Source organism: Penicillium solitum (genome assembly GCF_028829755.1).
Source record: "Penicillium solitum strain IBT 25940 chromosome Unknown utg000004l_segment0_segment0, whole genome shotgun sequence".
NCBI classification, from domain to species: Eukaryota; Fungi; Ascomycota; class Eurotiomycetes; order Eurotiales; family Aspergillaceae; genus Penicillium; species Penicillium solitum.
In genome coordinates, this window is record NW_027072124.1 from 2,575,360 (window position 1) to 2,592,076 (window position 16,717).

Here is a 16,717-nt window from a genome sequence, read left to right on the forward strand (position 1 = left end):
TATATCGAATATTAAAATATTAATATTACCCTTTTTCGTAGTATCTCGACCTCTCCTAATCGGATTTTATTTAAATTTGAAATATAAACTTATATAGATATTAATATTATAAATTCTAGAAATTTAAACTCTATATAATAAGTAGAAGGTTAGAATATAGCGATTATAAGATGCTAGGTAATCCCCCCTTAATGGGCTGTGGGTTGGGTTGGTCTGCAAAGGTTAGGCTCACAGCCCACTGCTGGTTGGGCTTTGGGCCCGGGGTTCGGGCCCATTTATGGGCTTTTCGGAACGCTACATAGAACTATTTTTGGTATGAACTGCTCTTATGCCATTATGTTGGATGCCTGGGGCATCATCATGTGATAGAACATGCAGATAGCTTCTCTCTCCTCTCCCTCTCTCCCTCTCTCTCCTCTGGATGCGCCAGATCAAGACAATACATGCAGTGCTTTCTCCATTCAATCTCCATTACATTATCTTCAAGTTATGTTATTTAGCACGTATGCATCCAAAGAGTCCCATTATAAATTAGCGTAGAGCAACGGGCATAGAACTAAAATGATAAAATTTTAACTACTGAAACAAAAAGGCAGCAATATTTTAATTAGTTAATCGTGCTACCTTTGGAAGCACCTATCTAAGCACCCGTGGACCCCAGGGCCGGCCCGGAGTGGATGGGTGTGCGGCCCCCCCCCCCCCCCAAGCCTACGCCCCACACGATTATTTGTGGGATAAGAGATATAATTTATGTTGTACGGAGTACGGAGGATAGTGGACCTATGTTAATATATATAGTACGTGCCTACCTGGGTAGATCCAACGCACTGACTTTCTACTAAAACTGATTTCAGACGACAACCATAAAACAAATGCTATAGATATACAACTTTAGAATTTGTTTATGGATACGGAGTGGTAAAGGTGGTAATTTTCTGCCAGGCAGTATTTTTCAATCACAATCACAATCACAATCACAATCACAATTAACTCACCCATGGCGGCTATATACCTCCATCACAGGCGTGTCGCGGGGTGTGATATTTGCACTCCATGCAGTAAGTGGATAGGCCAAAACATATTTGCGCAGGCATGTGGATCGCGACGTTCTATCCAATTGGGCTGGCGATGTTCCTTAATTCGCTAGCGCAAAACCGAACATGTTCCCGGCCCCCAAAAATGCTCCGTAGACTAGGCCAGCCCAGTCCATCAGCCGTGTGGGTTGGTATGTCCCTACATAGTCATGCTGTAGATTAAGCCTTTTTCTCCCTTGTTTTGTCGCTTATGTTTGAAACTAATGTGTATTAAAAGAAGACATGAGAAAAGACCTGACAAGGCCGCAAAAGCGGCCGACTACGAAGTACTCTTGTTTGAATTCATGCAGAGATCAATACGGTCCCACATACTCCGCAGGGATTGCGTTTGTATTTGTCTTAATTATGTACAGAGCTGCATCTCAGGCTAAGTCGCTCGTGAGTGGTAATCCTTACATTAACTCCTTCATTGCCTTACTGTTTATTGCCTTATTGCTTCCGCCTCTCCTTTCTTCTCGGGTTGGTACGCCCCCCATCAATGTATGATTAGGCCAAGTTCGCTACAGGACCGAGAGACAGCGGTCGTAACATGTCCTCCGCAGAGTCTGATGGCAACCGACAGCCGGGCCTCATCGCTCTTTGTGTCTCGATGCTCATATTAGCTGTGGTCTCGGTCGCCCTCCGTTGCTGGTCCATCTCGGGCTCGCGCAATCGCAAGTTTGGCTACGACGATGCATTTGCCATCCTAACATTGGTACGTGCTGTTCCCTGTAGTGGATTTCGTCGGCTTGGTGCAGAGCATTGTGTGGTAACCCTATGTCTTATAGCCCTTCATTATCGCCGAATTCGCCGTTGGATTCTACTGGATCTCTCTGGGGTTAGGTCGTCATTCAGCCACATTACCCGTCAGCAATCAACTCGCGGGCCCTAAGATTATTTTCGCCGCTGCCTACTTATACGATATATGCATTACATTGCCCAAACTATCGGTGCTCTGCTTCTACTATCGAGTGCTGAGACGGGGAGCCACCTGGGTCCTCCCTACGCTCTGGGCGGTCGGTGCCCTCTGCGTTTGCTGGCTGATCGGGTCCGGGTTGTTGACCACCTTCCAGTGTACGCCCATTGATGCCGCCTGGGAGCCTGTTCCCAACGCCAGATGCTTCACGCAGTGGAAATTCTTTACCGGGACTGCTGCCCCCAGTGCGATCTTGGATTTGATTATCCTGTTGATCCCGCTGCCACTTCTCTGGTCGTTGCACATGACCAAGGCGAAGAAGGCTATGTTAATTGGCCTCTTTATTTGCGGTTACTCGTAAGTTCCCCAAGCGCATCAGGTACAGTCTGACCATCACGAACTTGCTAACCAGGATTGGCACGTGTCAGAGTGATCATCTTGTCTATTGGTCGTCTTATTACTCTCCTGAAGGCCGGTTCTACCTTGGAAGAGGATCTGACATGGAGCACCATCGAATATATCTCTTGGGTGCAGTGTGAAGGCCCGATTTCTCTCATGTCCGTCTGCCTACCTAATATTATGGAACTCGCACGCCGCCTGCGAAACAGGAATAAGCAACCCACCACCAGCACATTGTCATTATCTAGGAGCAAGCAAACTGCATCGGACTTGTTGAGTGACAACCGATCATCTCATCCGCTCGAGGAATACAGAGAGGCCATCCTGATGGACCAGTACTCGGGGAATCCGAACAGGCATCACATTAAAACTAAAATTGAACCAACGCGACCCGTCTCGGAGCGGGATAGTGTTTGACTGATTGCAAGCCCATGTTTCTCTCGGTTCTACTTCTATTTTTGGTTGCGTGTTGGCCCTCTCCTAAATATGTAACAAACCCCTTCTAAAAAAAAGCTAGTGTATTGATGGACTTGGAATTTCCACGATGCTTAAAGAGGATTGCATGACATAAAAGCAAATTTGCAGTGCAAGCTCTATAGTTATATCCTCAACGACTATTTAAATCCAACAGTTCTTTACTCCACCACCCCTAATTGCTTCAAAAGGTCCGCTTGGATGTCTTGTAAAAATTCCGTCATCTGCTTCGGAGTGTGGAAAGCCTCGTTATACACCAGCCGCAGTGTCAATTGATCACGGAACGTCCACACAAAAACCACTCCTTGGCGCGAAATTATTTCTACGCCCACCCCAGCATGCGTGATGCTAAGCCCACGCTCCGGGGTTCCATATTCGCGGTCTAAATATTTCTCCATGATCCCCATGCTGCTGATATCGATATCGCTGGGCGGCTCTGTCGGGGCCCGCAGGTTCTTTATTACCTCGACCAAAGTGGACGCATACTCCCGGTGCGCCTGGAGATACTCACTGCTAATTCCCTTCTCATACTCCGCCTGATACATGCGGGCATTTTCCTCCCAGGTGCCGGAGGGCTCGACCCGCGCCAACCACCCGGACGTGTATAGCCCGGCTGCCGCCGCGGGGGTCGAGTACGGTTCGGGCAGATACGGCCGCAACGACTGTTTGATGGTGCTGGTGTAGTGGCGGCCCTGGTGCTCAGCGATCGCGTGCCGGAAGTTGACCGCAGCCAGACTGGCATGTACAGCGGCTGTGACCCCGACGCCACGTGCCTTTGCCGCGGACACAGCGGCGGATGTGGTAGCCGGCGAGAACGTAAGCTCGGCGGCCCGCGTGCCGGAGGGTAAGCTAGAGGCATCCCTGTTATAGGGCACCCCGAGGGCGCCCGCCGCCAGGGCAAAGGTGCCAACTGCCTCGTGGGCGACAGCCTTCTGCTCGTCGGTCGCAGTGAGGGGCATGTTACCGGCTTCTTCGACTGGTGGCGCTAGCCGTGTAACCTCCGATCCCCATTGGAAGGAATCAAAGGGGTCTGGCAGCTTTCCTGAGAGGAGGGTGTCGGCGTGCGAGACCATCAAGTCCACCAGCTGACCGAGGAGAAACAGACCGCCAACTCCATCCATGCGCCAGTGTGCGGTGTGTAGGAGCAGTCCACTCGATTTGGGGACATAGTACAGCCGGGCGTCGGGTGCTGGTGCGATAGTGGAAATGACTTCGTCGGCGGACTTGGCGTCGGTCTCCACGGTAAAGGTCTGCGAGGCCCATTCGCTAAGGGCATCCGCAGAGTCAGGAACCGTGTAGATGACGTTGGAGTTGGAGTCTGGATGCGCAGCTAGACTGGGGTGTTGGAAGCGCAGATGCAACCAACTGTAGCGGATGAGGGTTGGTAGAATGTCGGGCGGGCCCGACAAGGCTGCGAATGCCCCACGAGGGCTGATGGTGGCCGTGTAGTTGATCGCCCAGTGTTCACGACCGAGCGGGTGGCCGGGATCACTGACCAGCTTGATAAACACCTCGTTGGGGCCAAGGGGCCGGGTGAAGGTGTTCGGCGAGTGGTCGGCTGACGTCCACGGCATGTTGAGGTGGGGTGATTGCTGGGTGATCGATGCAGGACCCCGCGTTGGTTATCGCAGTGGATTAAATAGTGATGCGACAAAGATTAATTGGCTCTAGGCACCGAGTCGAATCTCCCCTTTAGCTAAAATGCCCGTATGGCGGACCAGGGTGGAGATCCATCTCTGAGAGAATTAATGTCATTATTGGATAGCGTACTGACTGGCGAAGAGCACCTAAGCAATTGTGGCCGGGTGATCACCTGGGGCCATACAAAGGCTGACAGATTGGACCGATGTAACCTGAGATAGAGAGCTTAGTCGTTTCATCGGTGGATCGTCGATTCAAGGAGAGGAGCGACCAACGGGAGATCCCGGTGCCACTGCCAGTGCGGGCCCCCAGTTGGCGTTCGCCGAGTCCTTCCGAGCTCCCGAGAGCGACATCTGACCTTACTGTATTCAACAGGACACTGGTCGATCTATGTATCTGGCCAGTCCTGGCCTTTGTAAGAGTGGCAACAACATCCTGGACTTTAAATCCCAAACATTCAGGTTACTAATCTATGTGAGTAGTATTGACCCTTTCGTGTACTCAACAATCACACAATACTGTACATGGCAGCCATTGCCCCGGTGCTGAAAGGTGTTAGCTATATACCAATAAAAGGCAAACGAAATACCCCAGAGTGGATTGGTTGTTCTCCCGATCAGATCATTCCGATCCGGCATGCACTGTCTTGAGAAGATCATTCGAGGGGTATGCAGGATATCAGGTTTTCGGGGCATTCAGGTGAATTAGGGGGGCGCAACCGAAGGTCTGAAGGGAGTTGGAGGAAACAGGACTTTCATCGTGAAATAAAAATAAAAGCAGGTGCAGCTTGATCATATCATTCGCTATTCCCAACGTTTGAGTGTAATTATCTAATAATGATACATTTGTGATGCACCCACCTGGGCAGCCCTAGGGAAGTGTTTGCCCGCCTTGCACTCCCTGAATCCGTTATCAACGGTTGACACCAGACTCAATGACCGCGCCATTATAGGCTTTCATCCCACTGATCAAATACCATACGAGCCCGATAAGGAACTCGCCAGTGAAACCTACAATTGACCAGTTCATGCTCGCCAGAGTGACCGGCATCTCGGCAGGAAAGAAGGAGAAGAAGATGGCAATTGTTAAGAAACAAATGGAGGCAATGTTGATAATAATGCCGAACTTGCCGAGCTTCCAGGGGCCATATGGAATCGGCTCTCCTCTGATCTTCTTTATGAGCATGAGGACAATGGCGATCTCGTAGGAACCGAACAAACCCGCCGTGGTCAGCGAGATGATGGCGTTGAATGCTGCCGTTTATCCAACGTTAATGATGCAGATACAGCCGGTGATGCATGCGCAGAGACCGACAGCGCGGAGAGGGAGGGCGGATTCGGAGCTGACCTATATGCGTGTAATAAAATTAGCCACTTCTCTCTATGGAGGCAAAGAAGTTGATAATCAGCCGTACATGAGCGAGGAAATTCGAGAATGGCAGTCCCCTATCTCTGGCAAAGGCCCAGATGAGACGCGACGCGGAAGCCAGGAACCCAAACGACGCGCAAATGACCAATGCTGTGGGAATAGCGGTCATCACGGATGTTCCCGCGTGGGACTTGGTGGCCGCGTAGAAGACTTCAATGAAGTCGTAGCCAGTGGCGCTGTTCAGGACGTCATCCACATTCCCAATACAGAACAGGAAAGCGACGACAATGACGAACCCAAGCGTGCCGTTTAACAGGATTGTGCCGATCATGCACCAGGGAACGATAATAGAAGCATTTATGACTTCTTCGGCTGTGGGGATCTGTTAGCTTACAATGTCTTGAATTACTGACTTGAATATTGTCATAACCTGCCGAAATTAGTTAGAAAACGTCGTGTTCGAGGGCAGGATGGGTGTCGCACCAATGAATGGGAGGTTAGTGCCCGCCAGGCCAATCAACCAGGTCAGACTTGCGTTGTTCCATCCCGAACCGTTTTCAAAGGCCCCAAAAACGAATGAAGCATCTTTGTGAGGTGCAAGATATACGAGAGAAATGAGGATGGCGAAAAGTCCCGCGATATGAAAGATGAGAATCAGACCCTCGACCTGAGGAAGTAGCTTTGCCCCGATGGAGTTGACAATCACGCAAATAATCAATGCAGCGAACATCATCAAGGTTCCCTGCCAGCCCTCTAAAACATAATTTGGGTAATTCAAGACTACAAGGCCCTGGGTGACTGTCGCCGCAAAATAGACACCAGCTGCAGTGTTGGCCCACCATCCAATCATGGCCATCCATCCCGTCACCCAGCTCAAAAATTTTGCCTGGCTCTTCGGAGCATTGTGTTAAATGGTTAGTTTGAGTCCGATGGAGGTTGGGTGGGACAGCTCAATCTCACAAAAGAACAGCTTCCCAAGTGCACATCATGGTTGTCGTGAATCCTAACATGGACAAGAATCCAAAGTTTCGCTGCTTGCGTTAACTAAATCCACCCCGAAATCTCTTCTTCAGTGAGGCCATACTTGAAACTGCTGCTTCTTGCCCTGCTTTGCCATATCCTCGGCATCACGATTCTTGTAATTGCTGGAGCCCAACTCCTGGACCGCCATCTCCCCATTCTTGAAGGGCATTTTGGGGTTATGTTGGAATGTCCGACAAAGGTAGACAGACTATGAAAGGGAAACCTGATATGAATTGGGATAGGGTAAAGAAGAAGAAACTAAGAAACAAGCATTGAAAGATAAAAGACCGTGCTTAGCACCCGTCTAGTTATCGGATGTCCAGATAGATACTTGGAAATGTCGCTTAGCCCTCGACGGATTGATCAAGTTCACTTCGTGAATATGGCCCACTTTCCCGGAATCCGGATCCCTGACAGATTAGGTGCAATGGATTTCTGCTCGAGACAAAAGCCTGTATGTAGAATCACTGAGAAATTCGCAGGGCTATTCGTTGACATGCCTAGGCTACGTATACACTATACACTAGCTCGGTCCTTCGGTGTGCTACATACGCCACACGGATTTACTATGGTATTTCTGAATTAACGTCCCGTTGCATTAATTAATTCAAAGCATATTGGTAGATTAGAAATATGCCCCGCTGCTGCGGGGGCTGCATGTAACAGTTCCAAGGTCCAATTGGGGGGCGCAATTAGAAGCGTCATTGGCAGACTCGTACAGTACGGAGTAGTCACGGAATCACTGTAAATACGAAGTATGGCTAGTGCAGATTTGCGCCTTTAATCTATATGCACGGAGTAGAAAGCTTGGGAAACCCCGCTTTCACATCTATTTATGTTTTCTCGACTCCCTACTTCCAGCATCGATGTACCTCTTCGACGCCTTTACATCCTTTTGACTTAACATGGATTCTATCATTGACTGGTCCCTACGTCCAGTCTACTCACCGGAGCAATTGAACCGGTACTTTAACCGGATCGATCTACCTCAAAAGTATCGGGAGTCACCGGTGGTCAAGTTCGGTGCAAGTGTCGACAATGAAGCCGCCCTAGCCTTTTTGAAAGTTTTGCAACGATACCAGGTGGCAGCGGTACCTTTTGAAAATCTCAATCTGCATTATGCAGTCCACCGCTACATTTCCATTGATGCCCAGAAACTATTTGACAAGATAGTAGACTCCAAATCCCATCGAGGGGGCTACTGTATGGAAAATAGTACTCTTTTTGGGACCGCCCTCAGGACTATGGGATACCATGTCACCTCGGTCGGAGGTCGGGTAAATGAGGCAGTCCAGCCCATATCAGCCTCAAAGAACTGGAAAGGCCCAAAATACGATGGATGGTATGGTCATTCCGTCAATAATATATCTGAAACATACTGAACAATTAAATGCAGGAACCACATGGTCAATATCGTTGCTATCGGCGAACAAAAGTACCTGATAGATGTGGGGTTCGGCTCGAATGGGCCACATCAGCCACTTCCATTGATCAACGGGTTTGAGGCGCACAATGTCGGCGACCAGTCTACACGGCTCATCTATGGGCCAATCGCCCAGCACACGAGGGCTGGCCAATTCCTCTGGCAGTATGAGATCTGCAATGCAGGCGGGGCATGGATTCCTGCCTATTGCTTCACTGAAACGGAATTCCTCCCGGAAGACTTTACGATCATCAACTACTATATGAGCACTTGTCCAGAGAGCTGGTTTCTTTTCCACGTGATGTGTATACGGATGATTCTGGACGATGAAGGTGAAGAGGTCATTGGTGATCTAACACTATTCGACAATACACTGAAGCGCCGCTTGGGGGCCACGTCGGAGGTCCTGCAATCCTTCGCCTCCGAGGAGGAACGTGTGGCTGTTCTGGATAAATATTTTCACATCCCAATCTCAAAGGAAGATCAGGAAAGTATCCGCCAAACGACCTCGGAAATTCTGTAGTCTTGTCTATCTAACAACTTTACAACCCCATCGATATTACCTGATCGGTTGTCCATCTTTTCAATAGACAAGGCATTTAATTGATAGATTACGTGTACTCCGTATAAATAATCAGACCATACCAGTCACTCTCCACTCCGTACACTACATTCATATGTGCAACTCATTGGAGGATATGGAAATGGACAGGGGTCCGGGGCCAATTTACGCACCCCCGACGGGGCACGCGACGCCACGTGCGAACTAAAGCAATAGCCCACAATAGACCGCCAAAGTCCATGGCTATACTCCATACTCCGTGCATATTCCAATATATTGGTATCACTATAGCCGAAATTAATCCAAGACATTTCATCCTTGCAGGGCTAAGCATCAGCTTTAATCTCTCTAAAAGATTCGAGCCGATTCTTCCGGCTGTGCTCGCGAGGGATATATACCCATGTGCATTTAACCCTGTAATACATGCTGGGATCTTATTACGGAGTCCAATATACCAATTACTCCTAAAGAGATACGGAGTTCGGAGTACGGAGTGGTGGCAATTGAATTGCAACTCTGAAAATTTAGCAAAGAAAAATGGCAAGATTCTGTGTAATACTGTACGTACGATTACTATGTAATAAAATGTACCATCAAGTCAAATTAATGCTAGCACAAAAAGTTCTGCATCTCAAAGCTCTTGAATAAATGTATGGGCTATCTATGTTGCTGCTTGTACGGGTCTCATGATGAATATTGCAAGCTATTTGCAAACACGCACCATCGGCAGACTCGAGGACTTGTCTACATTCGATCATAGAGATGAGCTCGCCATTGCGGCCTTGTACCTCTTGGTGATGATGATAATGGCTGTGCTGATCCGACTTGCCTTTCGATTCTTTATGCTTCGCTCATTGCAACGAGATGATGGGATAATTTCCCTTGCGCTGGTGTGCATTCCCACTTGTGCCTTACGATACACCCCTTAACTAGATCATTGCCGTCCAGTCTCTAATGTCGAACTTTCAAAGGATAGGCCTTCGGTATCGCGCAATCTGGTGTTATATTCCAAGGGACAAAATATGGTATGGGGAAGCGTCAATCTGCCTTAAGTACGCAACAAGTGATCGATGTGGAAAAGGTGAACTATTCTTTCTGAGTTAATGCAATAATATTTACTAATGCCAACATGCTTCCTAGATCCTATATGCATCTGATCTCCTCTACGTTCTTTCCCTTAGCCCCACGAAGGTCTCAGTCCTAGAATTCCTGCATAAACTGTGTGTTAATAAATCACACAAAAAAGTATGCTTTTGGACATCGATCGTCGTTTTAGTCTGGACATTTTCAGTCTTCTTTACTTTGGCTTTCAAATGTAGAGCACCAAGGCCATGGGAAATGGACAATGGCAAATGTATTAATGCTGTGAGCATTGACCTTTGACCGCACCGATCCAATTCATACTGACAAGCTGATTTCTACAGTTCCGGTTTTGGGCAGCCATATCCTCCGTCGATATTGTTACAGAGTTAATTATTTGCCTCCTCCCGATCTATATTACCAAGCCCGTTCAGGTTAGCTTTGGAAAGAAAGTCCCCGTTGTGGTCGCATTCGCGTACCGCCTAACGTATGTAAGTCTCTGGATTCACGAATTCTCAACTAACAGTGTGCCCAGTGTAATAATAGCGACCATTATGCGCCTGTCTTTCATGCGCAATGCCCCCAATTCCGCAGATATGACACAATCCGCCTTCGAGACCAGAATCACCGCCCAATGCGCCCTGTGCGTCACCCTCATCACGGCATGTATTCCGTGCTTAAAGCCTTTCCTCGACGCCTTCGATAGTGGAATGCTCGGTGTTGGTCTGCGGAAGCGAAATGGCGGGAGCCGTAGTGACTCCTATAACAACTCATATGCGTTGGCGAGTATGAGCCGTGGAGCAAGGAAGGCCACAACGCGTTCGCGATACTTGGAAGATGAGGTCGAGGGACTCGGATCGTCCGCTGCTGCTTTTGCATTTACCTCTCCGGTCAAGCCACAGCAACTAGAGGAAATACGTCCTTCGATGGGAATCCAAAGGACGGATCAGTGGAGCGTCAGGTGTGAGTATGTCGATACGAAGCCCAGGTCGCTCGGGGAGGAGTTAGTGGAGTCGGAGACAAGCAGTGGCTGAGTCGAGCTTTCATTGTGACAAGAACTACGTATATTTAGTTATTGGTGGTCCTTATGTTTTGGTGTGGCTTCAGTATTGCTTAAAAATAGAACACTGGACATGACCAACCATCAATAATAAGAAGGCGTGTGGTGAATTCCTTCAACACGAAATCTGGATGAAACATAACCAGAAAAACATCTTTTTTGAAAGAAGAGGACAAAGCACAAAAGCAAAAGCATATAACAGCCAGCATTCGTATGTGGTCACCCATACCAACCCTCTGCAGTATCAATCATTCACTCAAGCAAAATACAATAGCAAAGGGTGTGCGGTGCTAGGATGGGGCTATCGGGTTAAGGACTCAAGAATCAATCCGCTTTGGGCAAGGAACTGGCCTCGATACAAGGTTGCTAGCACTGAAGCCTTAGTATTGCTAGCACCACTACGTGCGACACGAGTAAATCGGGGAAAACATAGTATATATCTTACTCATAATCAAGCGGGGGTAGAATAATAAAACGAGGCTAAAGACATACAAACGGAGGGGAAAAAAAGGGCACTTGTAGCTTTCTTTTAATTAGAATAAGAAATATACCTTTGATCATATAAGCTGAATATTTAGGCAAGGAATATTCAGATAGGTGAATACCTACCCCAAGTGCCCTAAATAGAGCGGCGAGGCGCCTACGCCCGAAGGGTAGGCGCTAGGTGACCACTACCTTAGACATGCTGTTGTATGTTTTTGATTTTTTTTAAAAAAGAATTTGGGTTATATAGAGAGTAGCCAGTACATATGTTCAAGAACTCTAAATACGAAACGAAGTAAATGTGATACGGCATCGCCAAAAACCGCGGTGGAACTTTATCATTCTGTTTTGAGCCAACTTTTAGCCACCCTCTCTAAATAACTTTTAGGAAGCCACTAATAAAATAGTAACCTTTTGCTCGATAGTCCCATGGGTCTCTACAAGGAGACTTCTATAATGGGACCCTTGTAGATGTGCCGGGCACGCACCACGTAGTATATAATGGCAAGGAAGACGCTGCCTCCGATTGCCAAAATACTCCAGTTCATCGTCTCCACTGTTGGGTCCATTGTACTTGGCCAGAAGCTAAAAAAGACGACGATGCTGACGTAGATGACCGCATATCCGTTGATCGCGGTACCAATGATGCCGGGGCAATGGAACGGTCCCCAGACAAGCTTTGCACCGGGCACGTTGACAATGTCATCCTCGTTGTCATTAAATAAGGAGATGTCGCCACGGACGCGGCGGTAAAACAGTAGAATGGAAACCGTGAGGTAAGAGAGGTAAATACCGGACACTGCCATGGACACAATGTCCTCCATGGCGGTATTGGAACCAATGTTAATCAGGGAAAGCAACACAGCGATGGTCACTGTAAGGATGATGGCATAAATAGGCAACTGTTTTGTGGGGGAAACCTTGAAGAGCAAGTGTTAGACCATGCAAGGCTTCCAATTGACAGAGAAGTACTTACTTGACTCCACAATCGCCACCCGGGAACTCCTCTATCTCGAGAGAAAGACCAAAGCTGCCGAGATGCCGCAGCTAGTAGACCCATGAGGGAACAGACATAAATAGTGATAACGATAGCACACATGGTCAATGAACCCGGCACTGAGTTTGTTGCTTCCATGAATATACCCATAAAGTTATACCCAGTGGCTTTCCCCAGCGTACCACCAAGGTCGGCGTCGGTGCAGAACATCATAACAATGATCATACCGAAGCCGAGACAGCCGTTGATTCCCACACTAATCATAAGGGCGTTGGGAATGACGGTTGAGGCATTTGCGACCTCTTCAGACATCTATTCGGGGATTTGTTAGAATCGTGTAGAGGAAAGCGTAACCTCGAAAAAACTTACATGCACGGCAGCATCACCTCCAGCAAAGGCAAAGGCACAACTGGTCATACCAACGAACCAGGATAGACCTTGCGTGGCAAAGCCTCCTCCATTTTGGAAAGACAGAAAAACCTGCTCCTTTGTGTTATGATCCGCCATATAGGTGAGGGGGATTATGATGCCGAAGAATCCAAGAATATGCACAACCAAAATGACCGCCTCGATGCGGGGCAGCAAGTTGCCGCCGAGCAGGTTCACGACCAATGCGAGACTGAGCGAACCCCAGACAATCAATGTTCCTTGCCAAGGCAGAGCATTGTAAAGGTTGTTCCCTAGGATCGCGGCACCCTGGATCATCTTTCCTGTCAAAAAGGCACAGGCGGCGAAGGCACTCTGCCAGCCGAGAACAGCAAACCATCCTACGGATTCAAGTATCAGCGATAATGAATAACTTCAGTGGGTGCATGAGACAAAGATTTACCTGTAATGAAACTCAGGAATTTCTGGAGTCTAGCTGGGGCAAGCATAGCAGCCCAGTGGTATTGGCCTCCTGCGGTAGGCGCCCTATTTCATAGTTAGCTTTAGCCTTAGATTAATGGAGAATGAGCAACGTACATGGAGGCCAATTCCGACAAGACCATGAAATTAGCAAAACAGCCAACCCATCCGAAGATGTAGGCATAGATCGCACCACCCGAGCCGCCACTAATACATGTTAGAGAATGTTGCAAGGCAGCAAGTTGTTGACATGTGAACACACTTTGTAAGAGGGCCAGTGAATGTGCTAGGCAACCGATTAGCGAGGGATTACGTGAGAATTTGGAATTCGTCGACTCACCCAAGCAGGCCTTCCCAAGTGCCGAGAATAGTACAGCTGAAACCGAGGATCGATAGAATGCCGAAGTTTCGCTGATTAAATAGACGTGTCAATATTCTAGCCGGGTATATTTTGTTTTGCCTTGAGTCATGCATTGCATACCTTCAGCACTGGCTTCTTTCCCATGCGCTGGAGATGCGCATTATCACGCTCCACCTGTCCACCGCCCCTGCTGGTGACAGAAGTACTGCTCTTCATTTCATAGGCCACCATGGCTTTTTTTTTTGAATGAATGGAATGGATACAGGTGGGAGGTGTAAATATGAGGGAAGCGACTCGGTTAAAAGTACAAAAATGTGCAGGAAAAAGTCCATTGGCCAATATAGGAATGCGGGTGGGATGGTGTACAATTTGATCAGATGCATGTATGTTACATCGACTAGACTTGAAGGTACATGAGTGGATGACGCTAATGCAATATGCTTGTTCCAATTTAATCTCAGACATGCTCTGCCCGACGGACGTTCCAAGGAGGCCTCCAGGCCTACCATATCCGCTATGCGGCAATGTCCACAGTGTCGATCACACGCGGGAAGGATCCTGCGGGAAGCGCACCATACCCAATTGCATCACAGCACAGTTATTCTATGTGGGGCATATATCGGGGATGGCTACTCATAGGGCAACAAGCAATTGAGTGTTGAACTAATGCGAGGGGCCGGGGGCCAGAATACGGGACCAAATCCTTTAAAGGGGGAGTTGAACGTGATAAAAGCTCGATATTACCATGTCCTTTTACAATGATTATTGTCAGCGAAAAAAAAAATAAAAAATAAAATAAAAACATGGATCAAGTGAAGACGTACGGAGTGGAACAATGTCATTCAGAAAACAGATCGAACATATATAAAACACATAAAGATCGAGATGATATGTGAAGGGAAAAAGCGTCGCGCGAGATTAGGAGCCTTTTTTTTCTCTTTTTTCTATAGAAGCCATAACACCCCTTCAGACACCTTCGTATACATAGTATTTATTTACTAATAGTTGCTAAGAGGGGGCTTGCATCCTAGTCGCCCTTTTCTGGGCACTGGAAATCGAAGGCGTGCACTACTAGATCGCGCAGCAACATATTAAAATGCATCCGACATTTTCTCTTAGCTCTTAGCATGATTATACTCTCTAATACTTTCCCTTCCTTTTTTTTCTTTTCAAGTAACTCCCCCCTATTTCACATATTTTGGCTCAATGGGGACACGATTCAAAGGTGACACCAAAGACCCGGCAGTCAATGTCACAACATGGGTTCTTTTGGTTACAATCATATTTAGCGTCTCCGCTCGACTGGCAACGAAAATCCGGCTGTTCAAAAGGCTCACCACGGATGATCTTCTGATCATCGCATCCCTGGTCCTCGCCATCGGTCAGAGTATTGTTGTTTCGCTGGCAGTTGGGTCGGGTTACGGAAAGCATTCCAAAGATGTCTCCAGCACCGATATGGAACAGGTGATGAAAGTACGCATCTTCCGCCTTCTTGCGATCGGTTACTTTATTTTCTTTCTTTTTGTGGAGCCAAAGCTAATATGTCTATTGCCAGAACCTTTTCGCGGCGTCTCTTTTGTACCTCTTAAGCCTCACCTTCTCAAAACTATCTCTGGTCGTGTTTATTCGGGGTCTTACACCATCTGCCAAAGATAAATGGCTCGCCCGAGGCGTCGAGGTCATTGTATATGGCTGGGCAGTTGTTACGATCTTTGGAACTGCATTCCAATGCTCTCTGCCCCGTACTTGGGACTTTCAGAATGGTCGATGCTTTAACCTGGTAAGTGGTGTCTTGCTTTTGTCGCTATCACTTCCTACACCCTTAATTCGGACAACACTAATGCAGTTTGACGGGCCCTATCCAGTTAGCTTGGCGTTACTTCGTCGCTATCTCCAACATCGTTACCGACCTCTTGATTGTCACCCAAGCGATGATCCTGGTTTCTAGCATCCAAACGACCCTGGGGCGACGACTGGTTTTTGCAGGTATCTTCCTGCCTCGGCTCTTGTGAGTACCCCGGCTCTACGGAGTGGTCCCCCCTATAGTTCCGAACTCCAAACTCATCCTATTTCCCTGGATAGTGTGACGGTCGCAACGATCGTCGAGCTTGCCTTCATCAAGAAAGCTACAAACACACATGACTCAATGTTTCAGATGTGTGAAATCACTATTTTCGAAGTGCTCATTCAGTGCCTCAGTATCGTGACGGCCTGCTGGGGACAACTGAACCCGTTCCTATCCTGGATGCGATCGAACGGACTCAAGCTCGACGGCGTGGAAGACCCGACCTCTTGGAGCTACAAGATGCGATCACAGTCACAAGTGCAGTCCAAGTCGCGGGACCACAAGGTCAAGTTCGAGAGCCACCAAAATTTTGCTTTTCCGGTGCGAGAAGATCAAATTTTGGTCACGCAGGATTGGGAGGTCGACAGCCAGTCGAGCCAGGCGCACATAATGGGAGATTCCGGCACACACCAATAGGTTAGGACCAGAAGTGGTCGTCCAACTCTTACTTGACAATAAGAATAATAAGCTTCGCACATCCCGTGGTGATCTTAATATCGATAGTGTGTGTGTAATTTTCTTTTTCTACAGATTAGCTCCACTAGCAATATCGAGCGCATCGTATGATGAGACATGGTTTTCGGGGGCCAAGACATAGCCTACAGGCCAAGGTGTCTAGGCCTCTTATATGCGGCATTTTTGAATTTATCCCTGTCGACGGGCATATATTTTTAGGTAACCTCTGCTACTCTGTTATCGGTTCTTCGAAAGTTCTATGCACCCCCTGCTCTACCCCTGCTCCTTAACCCGCCTATTGAAAACGCACGTCAATGCCTCCAACCATTATTAAGTGGGTTTTATTCTTACTCCGGGGCCATGTTTTACCGGGAAATAGCCCCTCGGTCTTTCTTTATCGAATTGTATTAAACCCGCCTTGCCCTGGTGTGAACCCCCTAGTCCATAGTCTTCCGCTAGTCACTTGAACGCATATTCAAACAAATTTCAA

General features: G+C 48.0%; 7 protein-coding genes across 7 annotated transcripts; 4 read left to right on the top strand and 3 right to left on the bottom strand.

The window, feature by feature from the left end:
• Window positions 1–1,623: 1,623 nt before the first annotated feature.
• N7455_006970 (uncharacterized protein) lies at window positions 1,624–2,805 on the top strand (the record flags this gene model as incomplete). Its single annotated transcript, XM_040953571.2, has 3 exons — window positions 1,624–1,788; window positions 1,862–2,346; window positions 2,418–2,805. 3 exons carry the CDS (start codon window positions 1,624–1,626, stop codon window positions 2,803–2,805), a joined length of 1,038 nt encoding a protein of 345 aa, XP_040815951.1.
• A 218-nt stretch (window positions 2,806–3,023) lies between these two features.
• On the bottom strand, window positions 3,024–4,436 carry N7455_006971 (uncharacterized protein; the record flags this gene model as incomplete). Its single annotated transcript, XM_040953582.2, has 1 exon — window positions 3,024–4,436. The coding sequence occupies one exon, from the start codon at window positions 4,434–4,436 to the stop codon at window positions 3,024–3,026; it is 1,413 nt and encodes a 470-aa protein (XP_040815932.2).
• Window positions 4,437–5,415: 979 nt separating this feature from the next.
• On the bottom strand, window positions 5,416–7,063 carry N7455_006972 (Amino acid/polyamine transporter I; the record flags this gene model as incomplete). The annotated part of the gene is made up of 7 exons (XM_065605471.1): window positions 5,416–5,756; window positions 5,790–5,850; window positions 5,918–6,243; window positions 6,281–6,301; window positions 6,355–6,761; window positions 6,832–6,902; window positions 6,956–7,063. 7 exons carry the CDS (start codon window positions 7,061–7,063, stop codon window positions 5,416–5,418), a joined length of 1,335 nt encoding a protein of 444 aa, XP_065461325.1.
• A 736-nt stretch (window positions 7,064–7,799) lies between these two features.
• On the top strand, window positions 7,800–8,840 carry N7455_006973 (arylamine N-acetyltransferase family protein; the record flags this gene model as incomplete). The annotated part of the gene is made up of 2 exons (XM_040953530.2): window positions 7,800–8,236; window positions 8,291–8,840. 2 exons carry the CDS (start codon window positions 7,800–7,802, stop codon window positions 8,838–8,840), a joined length of 987 nt encoding a protein of 328 aa, XP_040815856.2.
• A 1,377-nt stretch (window positions 8,841–10,217) lies between these two features.
• On the top strand, window positions 10,218–10,993 carry N7455_006974 (uncharacterized protein; the record flags this gene model as incomplete). Its single annotated transcript, XM_065605472.1, has 3 exons — window positions 10,218–10,244; window positions 10,304–10,446; window positions 10,495–10,993. 3 exons carry the CDS (start codon window positions 10,218–10,220, stop codon window positions 10,991–10,993), a joined length of 669 nt encoding a protein of 222 aa, XP_065461326.1.
• An 813-nt stretch (window positions 10,994–11,806) lies between these two features.
• On the bottom strand, window positions 11,807–13,950 carry N7455_006975 (uncharacterized protein). Its single transcript, XM_040953559.2, has 8 exons — window positions 13,827–13,950; window positions 13,686–13,756; window positions 13,608–13,631; window positions 13,463–13,552; window positions 13,329–13,411; window positions 12,869–13,266; window positions 12,479–12,811; window positions 11,807–12,422 (listed from the first exon to the last, which is right to left on the bottom strand). Exons 1-8 carry the CDS (start codon window positions 13,935–13,937, stop codon window positions 11,940–11,942), a joined length of 1,593 nt encoding a protein of 530 aa, XP_040816067.2. The 5' UTR covers window positions 13,938–13,950; the 3' UTR covers window positions 11,807–11,939.
• Window positions 13,951–14,878: 928 nt separating this feature from the next.
• Window positions 14,879–16,188, top strand: N7455_006976 (uncharacterized protein; the record flags this gene model as incomplete). Its single annotated transcript, XM_040953561.2, has 4 exons — window positions 14,879–15,179; window positions 15,262–15,486; window positions 15,572–15,714; window positions 15,789–16,188. The coding sequence occupies exons 1-4, from the start codon at window positions 14,913–14,915 to the stop codon at window positions 16,186–16,188; spliced, it is 1,035 nt and encodes a 344-aa protein (XP_040816056.1). The 5' UTR covers window positions 14,879–14,912.
• Between the last annotated feature and the right edge of the window lie 529 nt (window positions 16,189–16,717).

Coding starts and splice junctions, on each gene's coding strand:
- N7455_006975 (XM_040953559.2), bottom strand. CDS start 13,937: ATGGTGGCCTATGAAATGAAGAGCAGTACTTCTGTCACCAGCAGGGGC. Junction 13,757..13,826: donor GAAAGAAGCCAGTGCTGAAG/GTATGCAATGCA, acceptor CTATTTAATCAG/CGAAACTTCGGCATTCTATC. Junction 13,267..13,328: donor ATTCCTGAGTTTCATTACAG/GTAAATCTTTGT, acceptor TTGAATCCGTAG/GATGGTTTGCTGTTCTCGGC.